The 17,057-nt window shown below is 38.5% G+C and overlaps 6 protein-coding genes across 6 annotated transcripts in view; 2 read left to right on the top strand and 4 right to left on the bottom strand.

Annotated features, from left to right (window-relative positions):
* Window positions 1–824: 824 nt before the first annotated feature.
* On the bottom strand, window positions 825–3,124 carry PHYBLDRAFT_180607 (glycosyltransferase family 31 protein). The gene is made up of 3 exons (XM_018438341.1): window positions 3,042–3,124; window positions 2,727–2,954; window positions 825–2,664 (listed from the first exon to the last, which is right to left on the bottom strand). The coding sequence occupies exons 1-3, from the start codon at window positions 3,048–3,050 to the stop codon at window positions 1,303–1,305; spliced, it is 1,599 nt and encodes a 532-aa protein (XP_018294321.1). The 5' UTR covers window positions 3,051–3,124; the 3' UTR covers window positions 825–1,302.
* A 925-nt stretch (window positions 3,125–4,049) lies between these two features.
* Window positions 4,050–6,060, top strand: PHYBLDRAFT_123554 (hypothetical protein). Its single transcript, XM_018428936.1, has 6 exons — window positions 4,050–4,332; window positions 4,427–4,552; window positions 4,731–4,904; window positions 5,085–5,326; window positions 5,399–5,706; window positions 5,769–6,060. The coding sequence occupies exons 1-6, from the start codon at window positions 4,126–4,128 to the stop codon at window positions 6,005–6,007; spliced, it is 1,296 nt and encodes a 431-aa protein (XP_018294320.1). The 5' UTR covers window positions 4,050–4,125; the 3' UTR covers window positions 6,008–6,060.
* A 435-nt stretch (window positions 6,061–6,495) lies between these two features.
* PHYBLDRAFT_59814 (hypothetical protein) lies at window positions 6,496–7,767 on the top strand (the record flags this gene model as incomplete). Its single annotated transcript, XM_018440563.1, has 3 exons — window positions 6,496–7,166; window positions 7,241–7,258; window positions 7,323–7,767. 3 exons carry the CDS (start codon window positions 6,496–6,498, stop codon window positions 7,765–7,767), a joined length of 1,134 nt encoding a protein of 377 aa, XP_018294319.1.
* Window positions 7,768–7,770: 3 nt separating this feature from the next.
* On the bottom strand, window positions 7,771–12,384 carry PHYBLDRAFT_186217 (hypothetical protein; the record flags this gene model as incomplete). Its single annotated transcript, XM_018439204.1, has 8 exons — window positions 7,771–8,012; window positions 8,124–8,860; window positions 8,934–9,264; window positions 9,355–9,620; window positions 9,688–10,874; window positions 10,955–11,132; window positions 11,181–11,734; window positions 11,846–12,384. The coding sequence occupies 8 exons, from the start codon at window positions 12,382–12,384 to the stop codon at window positions 7,896–7,898; spliced, it is 3,909 nt and encodes a 1,302-aa protein (XP_018294318.1). The 3' UTR covers window positions 7,771–7,895.
* A 452-nt stretch (window positions 12,385–12,836) lies between these two features.
* PHYBLDRAFT_154943 (hypothetical protein) lies at window positions 12,837–15,626 on the bottom strand (the record flags this gene model as incomplete). The annotated part of the gene is made up of 9 exons (XM_018433364.1): window positions 12,837–13,127; window positions 13,219–13,294; window positions 13,365–13,912; window positions 14,003–14,382; window positions 14,447–14,691; window positions 14,773–14,869; window positions 14,939–15,186; window positions 15,240–15,358; window positions 15,435–15,626. The coding sequence occupies 9 exons, from the start codon at window positions 15,624–15,626 to the stop codon at window positions 12,837–12,839; spliced, it is 2,196 nt and encodes a 731-aa protein (XP_018294317.1).
* Window positions 15,627–16,152: 526 nt separating this feature from the next.
* The window catches only part of PHYBLDRAFT_59811 (hypothetical protein), a gene marked incomplete at both ends in the record, with an annotated part of 2,071 nt that continues 1,166 nt past the window's right edge, over window positions 16,153–17,057 (bottom strand). The window contains one exon of the mRNA XM_018440562.1: window positions 16,153–16,248. Within this exon, the coding sequence (XP_018294316.1) occupies window positions 16,153–16,248 (96 nt within the window). The remainder of the gene's footprint in view (window positions 16,249–17,057) is intronic.

Raw genomic sequence — 17,057 nt, 5'->3', positions numbered from 1 at the left:
ATGAATCGCGTGGGGAAATGCAAAGATCTGGATTTAAAGAGTATTTCTCACAATCTAATAGCAGGCGTTTCAATACTTGCATATCTACCCTGTAAATGAATTCTAGATTCTTCAACCAAACCTTCCGTAAAGCTAATTTTTAAAGGTTTTAATTTTTACAGAAAACATTCTGCTTGTAGAGTATTTTCTGCATTGGATTGGGTAATTATCATTTCAGATTAAATAGTTTTCCTTTAATTTGCTCATATGTATTATTGAGGAACAGTTTACTATATAAAAAATGGGGCAGACAGACGAATGCGTAAAGCATTGGAAAGAAATTATGTGTTTATTTTTTGGTCTTTAACTTTGTAGTAAAATACTAACAAGAAAGAGAATTGATATTTATCAAAAAGAAAACTCATCATTTAATGGTTCATTTCTCTATTATTATTAAATTGTAAGATTTTGTACGTCTCAAAAATAACAGAATAGACCAGATGTCTAAACTCTCATGGTTAGGTGAACACCCAAAAACAATTAATGACGGGGTACCATTTTGTATGAAAATGAATAATTTGATCTAATTAAATACGAGAGGCTGGATAAAGGCTTAATGTAGAACGCTATAAAAGTAGTATAATATTTTGCTAAAAGCTTGAATGTATGCCTCGATGAATATTTTGAGCTACTGGGCAGGTTAACTGATAACGAGGTATACGAAAAGCTCAAGTGGATAAATACTTTTAAGGAATCAACATTATCGAGCAGCTGATCCCAAACCGTTACTGTAATTACTTATCTTCCCTTGAATATAGTATACCTATAAAGCTGTCTTGACAGAAAAGAGTGGGATAATGTATTATTTTATTTACTCAAAGATATTGCACAAGAGAATATGGTATTTATTTTAACTGAAGATAAAATAAACACGTAGACACACACTATACATATATATGTATATTTGTTAAATCATTTGTGTAAGAAGCGAAAATTGGTCTATTTTACTTGTAATGAGGTAGATATTGGCTATATCAAATGCTCGACAACATTTGACAATCTAAGCACATACAAATACATAAATACAAGAATAGAGTAAGTATTAAAAAAATATTATATAAGTTTAAATAAAAAGACATGAAATTACTCTAAGTAAAGAAGAAAAAAGACATTATTTATCGTCTTCTTCTTTGGCCTTTTTTTTTTACTCTGAAATGTAACAAGAAAGTTTTATGATTTATATATATGTTAAAGAGCAGACCTAGCTGTTTCGATTGTAAGTGTTGTTTGTGTGTTTTTGTGTTGCTGTGTTTGTTTGAATGTTTAGTCTACAACTGACCACTGTGGTTGTTTGAGAAGAGTTACGCCCTTGACAGAGTCGCAATCAAAGTTCCAATCTCTCCAGTGATTGCCTTTACCATAGCAAGGATAGCACAGACCACACACACTAGATCGGAAACCAGTACACATCTTACGCCCATTACGCAAATTATCAAGCATTTGATGCATCGTTCCACCAATGGCATCTGGTTCACCAAAATCACCAAAATGCTTTGCAATCATATCTTCTTCACACACATCAATTTGTTGAATACGGCGATCCAAAATAGGTTTGATGTTGTAAGGGAATAACCAAATACCCAGATTTTGATCCTCATTACGGACAAACATTCTAGGACCTCCGACACCAGCAATGAGATGAACAACATCGCGCGATAGGATGTAGAGAGCACCAGCAGTATAAGGAGGGAATATGGGGAGGGTGTAGTCCAGTTCGGCATTTTTGTTGTCATTGTTACGGATTGGAGGCATATTCCAATAGCTAAGTCCCCGCCAATAACGTTGCTGGCGACCCATGGTAATAAACTCTTTGGTAATTGTATCCCAACGAACAAAGATATCGTCATCAGTCTTGATAAGATAGTCAAAGTTCCACTGGTCTGACCAAACCATGGTCTGGTACACTTTTTTGCTGAGATCATTGTAGAGATCAGAGCAAGGAAGGATCAACATATCCTTGTTGGCCGCATTCTCAGCCTCAATCTTAGGTCCCATTTTCAGTCGAACTTCCTCAGACGGGGGTTCACCCAGAATAAAACGATAAAAGTACGACACCTGGTCGTCATCTGCTGGCTTTAACTGGAGTGATGTCTCTCTAAATATCTGTCGCTTTTCAAGACTCTTGGGTGTCCAGGCGGATATTACGAACACCATGACTCGCACCTTTGACTCTGCTAATTCAGTATGTCGAGTGGCTACAGGTGTTTCGAGTTTGTAATGAACAAGATCTGCCGAATGAGTGCGAATAGTATTGATTTGATGCAAGGATGCAAACATTGTAATGAATACCACGAATGCAAAGGGCAAAATTAACACTTTTACAGCCGTGGAGCGATGAGTTATGCGTGGCTCCTGTTGTGTGTCATTCGATTTGGGATGATACTTTGCATTCGATGCAAATCTGAGTTTGAGTACATTTGATACCAGTAAGATAAGACAGATTGTCATCCATTTTCTAATCGGTTCATCTGCCCCGTAATGAGAACTGATAAAGGCCGAACAAGACCAGTTGATAAATGTGAGGGTAATCAAACGTATGATAGCACTGCTGAGCTCGTAATGGTACAGCCAACGCCGCAGCATGCTTGTGGTAAGAATCCAGCTCCAGTACCCAGCCAATGCACACTATTGAGATGTGAGGCTGTGTTGCCAGGTAACATGTTTTATTTTTTATTTTATTTGCTTACCCATACTATTGCTAAGCTGTATATCAAAGTGGTACTCTTGTTATCAAATAGGCCAGTGTCATCAAAGGGAGGTTGGATCCATGCTCGAGCGAGATTTCTGAGGATGCCAATAGAAGAAGGTAATACGCATAGTACACGCAAGAGAATTATTGGTAGATGAAATCGGCGTGGTACATTGAGTGCGGTCAATGACAGCGACCGATGCCTGTAGGCAGGAAGGCCATGAGGCTAAGGACGATAGAGTTCAGAGATGAGTACGGAAGTGAAAGAAAAAGAAAGAAGAAAGAAAGAAAAGATGAGAGATTGAGTACTGACTGTTGGCATGAGGTGAAAATGATCGAGATTACAGCAAGAATACACAAAGAGAATAATTCGATTCAATATTCACTCATGAACACATTAAACCCGGAAGAGTGGTTCTATTATTATTTTTTATTATTTTTTGTCCTGTTTCCAGAGAGCGGGATGTTGTTTTTAGCGGGCGAGAAGAAGCGCGTGTAACCTTGTCTGGTTGAGGGTCTTCATTGGAGAGATCCCAGGGCACAAACTAGATAATTTGTGTACCAAGTATGTCTTAATGTCCTCCAATGAAATATGTGATTTTCACTCAACCATTTTGTCCTACATATGAGGCTTTGGAATTTATATCACTCACTCACGCATATATATGTTTTATAAAGACTGGACTAAAATATTATGGTCTGGGAATCATCATTTATATATATATATTCTTTTATTCTATTCTGTCAAGAATGATATGTATAACCGGTATCGGATTCGCCCAATCCAACCCTTGGTGCTTAATTCAGTTAATAAATATTTGCGTATATATCAAGAGTAGAAAATAAGGAGAGAAACCTTGAATATTGCATTTTTTTTTCCAAATCATAAGTGCAAGATTATACTACTGCATCATACATATACATTAGATGTATATAAAGAAAATAGTTTAAATAAATTAGCCTTTTTAGCTTTGTTTTTGTTTTTTTTTTTGCATTGTTGATACAACTTCTTGAGCCAAAATTAAAATCTAAATCTTGAAGCATAATATTCTTCATTGTCTTTAGGAACCTAAATATTCATCCCAAACAATGATATTTAATATCAACAGAAGAAATAATAAAATACGCATAGACATGTCCATATTATATATCAACCCACAAAGGGAAGGGTTGTCATTTGGGGGATGTTGCTAAGAACCCTAAAAAAGGGTAGTTGAGTAACTGTATATTCTAAGATGACGTCTCCTTTTTGTTTCAAAGGGCCGATCTTTCTCACTCGTTTCTTACTCTCTTCTTTCTCCCTTGGCTGCTCACTAGTCTTCATTTACCTATTCGACACAACTGTGTCTTGTTACCTTACTATATTTCTTAAATTGTCTACGTAATATCCTATCCCAATGGATTCCTCACGAAACACTCGCTATTCATATCCTTATGCTCATGGCAATACTGGGGCACCAGACAATGTTCCAACTCTGTCCAAGGAAATCTACCAGTACGATGCTCCTTGGCATACATATGCACTTGACTGGTGTAAGTCGCCTATTGATCGCAAGAGTTTCCGACTTGCCGTAGGAAGCTTTATTGAAGATAACAACAACAAGGTAAAAATATACACCAGAGACATGACCTAAATCGATTCAACATAACGATCGGATGGACCAAAATTATTGATGCTTGGATATTTGTCTTTCTTAGCTTCAAATTATTGCTCGCACTGACATGTTGAGCGGTGGGTATGAAGCTGGCCAAAAGGATTTTACACCTGTCGCAGAAGCAGAATCTTATTATCCGATCACTAAAGTGCTTTGGGAGCCACACAGGGTAAATTACAATTCACACAACCAAATTATATATATGTATATATATACGTGTGGGTGGGAGCCCATTCTTCTTTGAATTCTATAGATCACTTTATTTTGGAGAACTTTGGAGGTGGTGGTGGTGGTGTTTATTCAGAATGTAATGTAATGCCTCTAGTTTGCCCGGCTTTTTGTATCAGGGTGATTCGAGAAATCAAGATCTTCTTGCAACAACAGGGGATATCTTGAGAATATGGGAGCTTGTTGATAACCCTCGGTATGGAACAAACTCAAATACGATCAATTCTTCGAGTGGAAGAGCAAGTCCAGCCTATTATCAACAACAATTGGTCAAGAAAGCAGACTTGGTTAATGTGAGTAATTAAACAGTACATTGCATACAAAAAGAAAGAAAGAAAGCAATATATTTAGAGCGTAGAAGGGGCTAATACAATGCACTATAATACAATCATATACGACATGATGCGATGCGATGCTATGCGATATATATTATATTGTGTGTGCTCACCAAAAAACTTTTTTTAACCTCTCAGATGAAGCAAACCGACTTCTGTGCTCCATTGACTTCATTTGATTGGAACGAAACAGACCCCTCTCTAGTAGTAACATCCAGTATTGATACTACCTGTACTGTTTGGAATGTCGAAACTAGTCAAGCCAAGACACAGTTGATTGCTCATGATAGTGATGTGTATGATGTGGCATTTATGCATGGGTCTGCGGATATTTTTGCAAGTGTGGGAGCAGATGGTTCTGTACGTCTGTTTGATCTAAGGTAAAGATAAGGCTGTTCATATTTTCCGTTGTAGTATGTGTTTTAAAATGAATCGGTTGTTTCAATTCAAAGATCCCTGGAACATTCGACTATTCTGTATGAAGCTCCTCCTGCAGCCAATCCATCTTCGAATGGAGCAGGAGCAGGAAATGGAGGACATGGCAGTAGTCTGCATAGCGGAACTGTTCCATTGTTGCGCCTTGAGTTTAACAGTCTTAATCAGAACCATCTAGCCACCTTTCACATGGATTCATCCGCTGTCCAGATTCTTGATATCCGCCACCCCAGTGCACCTATTGCTGAGCTTGTTAAAGGACACAATGGCAGTATTAACTGTCTAAGCTGGTCTTCCACTCAGCCAGGCCATCTCTGTACTGGTGGTACGTTTGATAGTTTATGGAATATCTTGCTTCCTTTGTTTATTGATACCAAAATCGTGTAGGTGATGATTCCCAGGTGTTGGTGTGGGACATTAACCAGCCAAATGGAATCGATCCTAGCCGTCCCGCTTATCACCAATCAACTCAAACAAGGTTTAATCAGCAAGCACCCCGCTCCATTCAGGACCCTGTATTGGCTTATGGAGCTGAGTCCGAGATCAATGCTTTGACGTGGAGCAAGCGAAACCCAGATTGGATTGGAGTTGGGTTTGGAAAAACCATTCAAGCACTTCGTGTTTAAGGAAAGGTGTATATTATTTACTTGTCAAATAAAGAAATAAAGAAAATCTTTTCAAAAAAAAAAGGCGAACTTCTGGCGATCTCTTATTGTCGATCAGATAAACAAAGGAATGCAACCGTAAATAAATGAATTATATTTCTCCCTTTTTAATTCAATTTGTACGTTTGTGCACGCTTGCTATGCATCTGTGACTATAACCAATTTCGTTTTGACTTTTTCTACTGCATGTAATACAGGCATAGTAACCAACTATCATGTATACTGTTTCAATAATACAAACATATATATATACGTATATAATACATATATAAAGGAGATTGTTAGGAGTAAAGGAGGAGCTCAAAAAATAGAGAGGGATGATAGCGAATTGGGATCCACCAAGATACTTGTATAAATTGTCTCATGGATAACTTATCTGTTTTGTTGTTGCTGTTGTTGTTGTTGTTGTTGTCCTTCTTCAGTCTATTACCATCCTCAAGTCATTAAAAATGCAGTCGCCGCCAACTCATATAGAAATTACCTTACCGGAACCATTCTACTTGTCTCCATTGGCACTTTCATGTCTTTACACAGCTGTCATTGGACTGGATTACATTGTATTGCTCAATGAGAAAAAGCTACCATTGACATCTACTCAACTCAGATTAGTCATCACGGCAATCCATATTGCCCTTCCCTTGATATTTATTACACACTCGGTTAAATATAATCTCTTTTTTGCTGGCTTACCTTGGGCTGTTGCCTCCCTCACTGCCTGTCTTCCCCTGGATGAAATTACCCTGTCAGATTGGGTTTTGGCTCAGTCCTCTGTTCTCCTGGATCCAAGTGTTTCCGTGCCATCCAATCCCACCATAAAAGAAATCTATAATACAGCAACTAGTCAAACCCTTGCCACACGTATTCATGGTATCGCAAAGATAGGAAGAGGAATGGCCAAACTAGTAATAATGAAATACATTCTCGATCCATTTTTGCCTGCGGACCCATCTAGTGTGCTGCTCTTCCCTTGGTTTAGCAAGACTAGTTTGGTTCTCACCATACTTTTTGGAATGAAGGCATATCTGACAATTGGAGCGGTAGATATTGGACTTGGATTTATGCAATTTGTACTGGGTATACCTCTTGTTGATATATTCAACTCTCCTATTCTTGCTCACAGGTAATTTGTCGTTATTCAGTGTATTTTAAATGATACTAATTTTATCATTGATTTCACGTATTTGTACATTTCAGTCCAAAAGATTTTTGGGGGTAAGTTTAAGAAATTGCATTGTAAATAAGCCTGATAGAATCTGATTTCATATTATATGTATAGACGCAGATGGAACATGATTGTTCGAAATCATCTTCATAGAGTTGTATTTTTGAGCAAGAAAGGCAAGAAAATTCATGAAAAGAAGCAAGACGATCCACCAGTAGGTGACAATGGTCTTCCTATACCAGCTCAGCCGCCTTCAGTATTGGCTCGAAATCTCAGAGGTCTGATGGTATTCTTTGTGAGTGGTGCATTCCATGAACTGCTTATAATGAGTGCTTGTCGCCGAATGACACTCGAAAACCTGTTGTTCTTTTGTATCCAAGGGGTTTTTACTTTGATTGAAGTCACTATACGTAAAGGGTCCCTTAAAAAAGATCCAACCGGCTGGCGACGGGCCGGTTTTATTCTTTTGCATATTGTCCTTATGAGTATTATGGGTCGTCTCTTCCTTGGCCCCTTTCTTCGATACGAATGCCTGTATAACTTATTGCTGGATATCTAGACAGAAAATGAACAACTTCTCATTTCTACAAATAGATCTAGAAGATACATACATAGATACATACATACATACATAGATACATATAAAATAAAAATATACACAAAATACAAATGCCATATAAAATAATTCTAATATACTCTGCCTGATCCATCTCTTTGTCGCTCAATATCGGATTGACCAAAACTACGGGCCCACTGGTCATCCGGGATTAAGGACCCGAAAAGTTCCTTCATGTGTTTACCCAACTATTACAGTGTACCATAAGTTAGTTTACGAATATTTCTACAAATAATCCAGACAAGTCTAGAACAAATCATCTCAACTTTAGGAGAATGTATAATAGTATCTCTACTTACGTGATCAAGCTCGACAATAACGTTTTCCATCATCATAACATATGCATAATATACCATAAAACACTCGTCGTTAGCAGATAAATGATTTAAAGATAGAGCACTCTTATTATGTGGTAAGGTCTGTAGCTTGGATACGAGCCTTGTTCGCGCCTTCTCGGCAGGGGGTAAATACGGTGGTAAAGGTGTTTTGAGCTGAAGAGCTGAAGCGAGTAGATAGAAATACAGTAGTACATTTCCAGCCATTTCCATCAATTCTTTGTTGGCGGGCAAAATAAATTTTCCTCTGACTTGGGTAGTCCATACATCCTTAAGAACAACAATTCTGATTGACAGGAATTTGTCGAGAATATCTTGACAAGACGACAACATGGCTTCGTATGTTTTTACAGGGAAAGGTCCCTTAAGACGTGGCTCGTTTGGTGCATGATTTAATAGATCCTGTAGGTTAACCAGATTTACTTGGAGTTCAAGTTCGACTCTTTGTAAGGCAATAGAACGTCTTTTTTTGTGAAGAGCCAGAGCAGTTAGCTCCTTGTCTGTCAGGGCCTGCTGAAGAGGGTTGTCTAGGAGTCTGTCTAGCAGCAGTGCATCGGCATCTTTTTCTGCCTGAGGGGTTTCAGAATACTCGGAAACGAGTTGTTTGTAAAGCCATGAAAGGCGAAGGAGGAAATCGGATAAACCTCTCCGTAATTCCTTTCGTGCTTCATAAGGCCACACATAGGCTGTAATAACCAGACCTTTAGAAGAAGAAGAGAAAGGAGGGGAAAGAAGGATTAGTTGATATCACCTGAATCTTATAGACGCACTTACTAATCAAGACTCCCAAGGAGACTGTAAAGCATCGCATCCAGGTCAGTTCAATAACATCGATCTCGTGGTCATGTCTCTGATTAAACTTGTAGAGAACAACAAGATTGTATGCTAGAAGCGAAAACAGACCAAATCTCCCATGACGATGATGCATGGTTACCCAGAAGCAGCCCAAAGAGAATGCCCAAGTGATGAATAAAAGCACCGGACCATTGGCTGGAAACATGAGATAAGCACCTAATGCAATGATCGACCCTACCATTGTAGCCAGAACACGTAGTACAGCCACCAAGTTAGTTCCACCCACAGTAGGTGTCATGGCTGCTAAGACCTATTCAGAATAGTTATATTAGTTTATATTGATTTTTAGTTATGTTTGTTGTCTTGTAATTATATATGATTATTGCTTCTATTCATTTACCGTAATTAAAGTCCACTCCATTCGTAGAGACTGGAAATAAGGGCGAGTGTAAGGGATGAATGCTAGAACAGCAATTGCTAGCGCTGTAAAAGTGGATTTGGCAGCGTATCGGGCTTCATGGTTTCTGAACCACGAGAAAAATGACCACATTTTTAAAAAGAAACGGCGCCAGTATGTTTTTGGTGTGGGTGTATGCAGTGTATTGAGTGTATTATGGTTATTGGGGGCTTTTGTGAATATCTTTTCATGTGCGTTATTGCTACAAACTGATAATTTAAAATAATTAATTACGTTAATTTTAATATCAACCCTCCATTATAAGAAAAGACTTACACGACGAAATTACAACTCGTTTGAGCCATTGTATAGTTGAATCATCTTGACATGGGATATCAAAAACTGATTCAACGGACTCGACTAGCACCTTGAGCTCTTTAGCAAACTCCAACAAACAAAATACAAAAAAATAAACAAGATAAACATCTTCCACTGGGAACTGCTTGATCAGATGAAAATGCAACTCGCTTGGCATATAGGCCTGCGACTGCGCATAAACCTGTGCCTGCGCTTGTGCGTGGGCTTGAGCATCCATCTTGCGAAGGAACATGCGGGACAGTGCCGCATGTTGTGATTCTTCAAAAAGAGCCATGGCTTTGGTGAGATTCTGCTTTAATACCACAAAACTAGGAGTAGTGGAAGTAGTTTTGTCATTAAAATGTGCCTGGAGATGAATGATGGTTTGTTTGCAAGTAAATGCAAGGGATTTCATTGGTGGTCTAATCGTATATATAAACTCGCTAAGAGGACCATAGCTAACTTCTCGTGTTTCTTGTGGTTCGTACTGACTATCGTTTAATTCTCTGTCGGGCTCTTCTTGTTCCGTTTGTTCTCCTTCTTCTTCTTCTTCTTCTTCTTCTGGTACTGTCATTAGATCACACGAGGGCTGGTAGCTGTAGGAATATACGGGAGAAAAGTACGATTTATCAACGTAGCTATGACCTCCTGGGATATCCATAGCATGAATAGATTTTGAGCTCATTTCCCTTTTTAACTCATGCTCCATCTTCTTGCGTTGGTGGTCTGGCTTGATATGCCATTCTGAATTTGAGTCACTGGTCTCTGGTACAGGATTCCGGTGTCGCTTTGATAAAAAAGTGTTATTCGTTGCTCCATACGAAGCCTTTGCTATATCATCAGGCTGCTTTCCGTTAAGGCGCATCATTTCAAACTGAATCCCGCAGCTACTACGAAGACCACCAATATGTTGTGCAAGCCTTTGAAGACTTTCGACAACTTTATGGTATCCATCTGCATGTAATAACATATCTATATCGTAGAATTCATGTTTTGCGTCGTTCAAGGAGAGCTGTAAGTTTGTGAAACTTTTTCGGTGAGAAACAATGGCTCCTTCAAGTTGAGGGTTTGCCGTAAATTCAGGGAGATCCGAATCAAGCAGAAACGTTTTTGTTAAAAGCTTGAGCAATATACGCGTGGATTGGAGACTTGAATCGATGTCTGATCTATGTGTAGATGCAAATTTATTGTGTTTGTGGTTAATAATATGTAGAAAGTTGAGTGATCTATGTTTATACTGATATACCTGAGTTTACTGGTTGCTGTCATAGGCCAGACAAAGAAACATACAAAAACAGAGATCATGGTTCCAACTATCACCACTCTTACTGTATCCTGGATTCGAGCTGCATTAAACTCTGCTGTGTCGGTTGATCCCTCTCGAACAAGTACTGGACAGATTACCATAAACGCTAGTGATACAGCTATAGAAATGAAAATATAAGATCAATTCAAACATAATGTGTATTTACCTATCCCAACGCTAGGATTGCTAAATTTCGCTTTTATAAAAGACAGAATAAATGTGCTGCCAGCAAACCAGATTCCCAGTGTAACGAGATGAGATATAATCAGTTGATCTTGCTCCCGCAAATAGACTGCCGTAAGCATGCTCAATAAACTAACACCGAGTGCAAGGAGAGTATAGAGAAATCCAAAGGAAACGGCTTGTATCATATTTCCAACTGTCTTTGCGGGGCTAAAGAACGTTGTAACAGTGGCAATTACATGAGTTGCTGCCAATTGTCCGCCTACAAGATGGTTGAGTATCGGTACAAAGGTAAACAGGCTACCCAAAAAGAAGGCAAAGCTGCATTTCAGGACCATCTTTTGTTCGTACGAAGGTATCAATTTCTTCCTTAATTTCCATACTCTTCCCAGCCATGTTTGCCTTTTTTTGGGAAGATGTTCTTCGTCTGATTCGGAGGAAGAACTTTGAAGGGCATATGCAGTGTAATTGTTATGATGTAATAATCCAGTTCGCTCATCAACGAATGTATTTCTGGTCACATAATCCTCAACTTGGCTAAAAAGTGAGTTAATATTAAAGAGCGGACCAATATTAATTTCTTGTGTTCTCAGTTTCATTCTATTCTATTTTATTTTATTTTGAGATTTGTATGTGCGTATCACTTACTTGAAGTCGTTTGCCTCGTCATATTCATTTGCTGTACAACCCTTTTTTCCAAATTCGTTCTGTAGCGATCGTCGCACTTGGTCATCATAACATTTGATTTTTGCCCGATACTGTTCCGCTGGAAGAGCGGGGCCTGGTAAAGTAGATAGTGAAACGGTGCGTCGTTGAAGAGTACCATCATCCAGAACAACTTCCCAATCACTTTTACTATCATCTATTGAAGACGATCTTACGAGAAAATTTGAATTACTAGAATGAGGGTAGAAATAAGATGGTTGTGCTGCCGATCCGTCCGAAAAAGGTGTATCGGTTGATGTTTGTGGATGAACGTTTGAGGAGGAATTTGTAATCCAGGGTGCCATTGAAGTGCCAGCAATTGCAGTGTAATATGATTGTAACGAGCCGTCTGTTTTATCACACGGTGCATATGATGACAAGAGATTATAGATAGGCATTGGCATAGGTGAAGACGGGGTCATCTTAGGTCCACAGTCCTTAGTCGGGTCTCGGTTTTCGGGAGACTCTGAGCAGTCGACCATTAGAATTTAATAGAAAAAAGAAAGAAAAACAGAAAGGAGATAGATAAGAGAGAGAGAGAGAAAAGGGGGGTTTCCCAGATGAGGGAAATAAATATTTAGATAGAAACAAACGACATTATGCAAAGAGCTTTATTAGGAAGACTGCATTATGTCTACTCGGTTTCTTCAAGGAACTTTGTTGGTTCAGTAAGAGTAAAGCCACAAAATAATGAAAGAAGGAGAAAGAAAGATGGTATTTCTGTGATTGATAACCATAACACAATCGTGTCTGATCAAGTGTGCCACAAGAGTGGGCATTTGATTTATCTCAAGAAAGAAATGACAAAATAATTAAAGACTATAGAAAGCAAATTAAATTCATTACAGAATCTCCGGTCAGAATATTATTATAATAGCCATTAGATATATTACATGAGCTAACCGATAAAACACTTCAGGTACCACTTGGTAATTTACTCCACCAGAGTCTTGTCACCGTAAATCTTCGCGTACTTTCCCAAAGCCCAGATAGAGAACGAGAATTTGTAGTTTGGATAGGATATCATGCAGTTCTTGTTAAACACGCCTTCAATGCTCTCCTGAAGCCATTCGCCGTTACTTTGTTGACGTTTCATAATCAGTTTAATGCCCCGTCTAATGGGCTCTTCATCAGGATATTTTGCCTCCATCAAAGCCATGACTGCCCAAGCAGTCTGTACAACTTGTGACTTGGTATTGTGGGTATAGACATGGTCCTCGCACGACTAGACAATAAAATTTAATTAGTAAAATAAGTAAAATACACAATAAAACCAGATGAAAGAAAAATAGGGGATGTAGTATGTAGTGCCTTACTTTGTAAGACTCTCCCCACCCTCCGTCAGTCTCTTGCTTTGAGATTAAAAAGTCACAACCTTTCTTGGAATAGTTACTAGATAAAGTAATAATTTAGTAGACAAATCAGTATCTTTTCATTCGTATGAAATCTACCAGTGCTTTACCTGTTGTGATAGAATTCCCCGATACTTGCCAAACTCTGTAGGGCAAACATAGCAGCATACGTAAAACAAATGGCCCAGGCACCATACCACGAACCATCTTCATTCTGAACATCTTTAATATATAAGAGTGCACGTCGTGAAACCTCCTCGATCTCTTCTTTGCGATAGTCGGGATCAGTCTTCCGGAAAGTTGAAAGAGCAATGAGGACAGCAGTGGTACATTCGGGGTAGCTGTACTCTGTCATAATGTTTCCAAAAACTTCTGCCGGGTTTAAGGACTCAAGCCAGTGAGGGCCACGTATAGGCTCATAAGAAGCAAATCCATTGTCTTTGTTCTGCATAGTTAAAAGCACATCTACAGCATCCCTTAGGCGTTCACTGTCAATCAGCTGTTCCAAACCAGGTGTCTGTTGAAGCATGATTGTAGCTTTAATACCCTCGGCAGTACAATCCGACACAGTGTAGCCTTGGTCCCGTGTACTGAACGGCCAGGCCCCCTTTGTAATCTGACGATAGCTGGCCATATAATCAGCTGGGTTGTGGCGGATCTGAATAGCACATTTTAGAGTTATTGATTATGGATTTAGATTATTGTTTATTTTAAACATGGTTACTGCCTACAGGCACATCTCACTTACTTGGGAAATGTCAATGAATTCGAGCGTCTTGTTCATATTCTTGCGGAAAGAAAAATTTTCAGCCAGACGGGCTTCGACGCACGCCTGAGCAAGGAACGAGGCATCCCACAATTGACTGCCGTTTGTACCATTCATCATCATGCCTTCCGGACCCATCCACAAGAAATCTGCATTACGTTTGACATGTTCTCTGAACTCACGCGAATCCTTGCCATAGTGATAATATACTACAAGCCAATTCATCACCTTGTTAACAGGTCCAATATCCAAAAAGAACGAGTTTTCATCCTCCATTCGGATTTGGTCAATTGTAACCTTGAGTGCATACTGTCTAAGCCAGTTTAAGCGCAGAGGAATATACTCGTAGTAAGTAACAACCTCTAAAGATGAATGTTTTATAAGCAACAATTCAATAAAGCATAAAATAATAGCAGCGTTAATTACCATTCAATACGTCCATGAGTTTTGTATGAGGAGTGTAAAGGTCTGCCGTGCATACGTTATTGCGCTGCCTATTCCAATCAATTTCCTCGTAAGGGCATACATATAGCTCATCTCTCAAGGATTTTGTAAATTCGGTGAGAGGAGCATTGAGGCGAAGAGCGTAAATGTACCCCATTGGTAGGTACACGAGGCGAGTATGAACCCACCAATTTCCAGGGTTTAAAGGTAAGAAATTTGGAAGTGCCCTGATATCAATAGATGGAGTATATATAATTAAGTTTGTACAATTAATAAAGTTTTCTTTGATTTTGAAACATCTCACCTACCATAACTCAGGTGGTACAGGGTTCATTCCCTCCCATTCATATACGCCCAATGCTGCAAGCCAAAACTTTCCCCAGGCAGGCGCACCTGTGGCACCACCTAATTGTTTTTTTGTAGCATACAGAAATAAGTAAATAAAGATTGATATATATATTGTAGCATTTTTACCGAGTTCGTGAAGTTTAGTGCGTGCCTTAACCATAGCTGTGTGATCAGGACCAAGACCGAGAATACGAAGGGCTACATAATTGAGTGCAGTACCAAATACAGTAGAGATGCCTTCAATGTGGATACCCCAACCACCATCATCAGTATTAGCACGGTTCAACAGGTATCGAATCAGTTCCAAACGAGTAGGCTCATGTACAGGTACGCCGGTAATATAGTGAACAATGACCAGCCCTGGGATAAGAAACCTGTCAATCCAATATGAATATATTGTAAATAAACCAGTATATATAATACATACATTGGTCCTCCGTATTCACCGCCCCAATGCCCATCTTCTGTCTGTAAAAGACGGTAGAATTCAAATCCATTATGAGCAGCAGCTAAAGGAGACTTTGCAGGAGGCAGCTTGACAGCGTCCTGTAAAAAGGAAAAAGTGTACACATCTTAGTTAGTGAGTCATTGAAGCTAATTCATAAGTAATTTGGTATATTACAACAGGAAGACCAAGATGGTACTTGTCCCAATTAGTTTGAGGCCAATTAGCCTTCTCTTCGTCTGTAGTTAAGTAGTGCCATGTCTGTGCACCCTCATCCACACGCAAACGCCATTGTGTTAGATCCGTAAACTCGGGTGTTTCGTTGAGCGCTAATGTCGCAGATTTGAATGTCTCTTGCGTAAGGGTCATGAGATATGAGTGAATGTGAAAGAAGTATGGAATGCCAGCAGAAAAAAGAAGCTCGCACGTGGAAATAGACTTTATACTTTTTTTTCTACAAATAAAGAAGTGCCGCCAGGCATCTTTCTTAATAGCCGCTTCCAAAAAAAAAGTGGAGGGGCTCAATCATTCATTGGAAGACTCTTTTGTGTAATAGCAGGCTCAATATAATATATAAATAATTCTTTCCAAAAGCTTCGTTGGATTCGTTTCTAATTGATAACGTATTGCTTTTTATCCAAGCTTTGAATACAGTGTTTTGACTTGTTTGTATGGAGCCAATGAAATGTTTCTACTTGTGATTGAGACAAATTAGGAATTTTTTAGACGAATTGATATTGTGATTTTGTCTAGAAAGAGTGTAGACCTGTCTAAATTTTTCTAAAAAAGTGTCTTAAAACTAAATTTAATTCGTCTAAAAAATTCCTAATTTGTCTCAATCCCAAGTAAAAACACTGTGTAGTAAGGGTTTTTCCTGAACAAATAAAACGCCCATTCAAAAAGTGATTTTAACCAATTGTCTGGTAGTACCTCCGTAAATCGTTTGAAAATCCCAGGATATGGAAGCAGAAGCCTGAATATCTTGGTTTTGCTTTTTTTTTTTTAAAAATTTTCGTTTTATTTACTTAAAGCCTTCTAAAGTACACGGCAAAGCTATAAATGTTAGTGAAGAAATACACACATAGAAAAACATACGGGAATTACCATGTACAAAGTTAAATTATAACAATAGAAAATCTGGGATATTTTTTCATCTCAGCTTTTTTTGTGTGTTCAAGATGAAAACACTGTTTTCCAGTTTTCTATTGGCTTGGATACAATAGACGAAAATATTATTTATTATTATTATTATAAAGACATAACATTTCATTATAAAGACATAGTAAATTTAGTAAACGTTGTACTTGTTTCCTTTTTCTCTTAACACTTCAAAGTAAAAATAAATAAACATTATGTCCACAATTCCTGAACTCTACAACGAAAAGTGCCATTGTGCTGGATGTAGTCAGAACGATCTCGGCTATAGTTTTGTTGCCAGAAGAACTGCTCAACGTCATAACAAAAGGGCAAGACTAAATGCCATAAGATGTGAAAGGGGTACAATATTTGAATTTATTTAATTGTATTGTAATCCATGAAATAACGTGTTGTAATAGACATGTCTGCCCAGAGAAATATGATGGAGGTCGATGATGAACGTAAGGTTTATTTAATTCAGATACCGTTAGATATTAACCAAGTGTTATATTCTAAATGTAGCTATCTTAACCCATCAACCCGGAGCCCTGGAAGAATCGTACACTCAGACAAACTCACCTGTTTGGGAAGGAGCTTCAATGTCTGACACTGAAGACGTTTCCGTTACTAATGACGCGATCAGCAATGGCGACAATGATGACA

This window comes from Phycomyces blakesleeanus (genome assembly GCF_001638985.1).
Source record: "Phycomyces blakesleeanus NRRL 1555(-) unplaced genomic scaffold PHYBLscaffold_6, whole genome shotgun sequence".
In the NCBI taxonomy this organism is placed as follows: Eukaryota; Fungi; Mucoromycota; class Mucoromycetes; order Mucorales; family Phycomycetaceae; genus Phycomyces; species Phycomyces blakesleeanus.
The sequence above is the reverse complement of the archived record's forward strand: the minus strand, read 5'-3'. Positions and strand labels throughout refer to the sequence as shown.

What these genes read in the sequence shown, in the direction of transcription:
- PHYBLDRAFT_180607 (XM_018438341.1), bottom strand. An exon ending in ACAGCTTAGCAATAGTATGG is followed by an intron (nt 2,665 to 2,726) that starts GTAAGCAAATAA and finishes ACATCTCAATAG; the next exon opens with TGTGCATTGGCTGGGTACTG.
- PHYBLDRAFT_123554 (XM_018428936.1), top strand. Translation starts at nt 4,126, where the DNA reads ATGGATTCCTCACGAAACACTCGCTATTCATATCCTTATGCTCATGGC. An exon ending in TGCTTTGGGAGCCACACAGG is followed by an intron (nt 4,553 to 4,730) that starts GTAAATTACAAT and finishes TTTTTGTATCAG; the next exon opens with GGTGATTCGAGAAATCAAGA. An exon ending in GTACGTCTGTTTGATCTAAG is followed by an intron (nt 5,327 to 5,398) that starts GTAAAGATAAGG and finishes TTCAATTCAAAG; the next exon opens with ATCCCTGGAACATTCGACTA.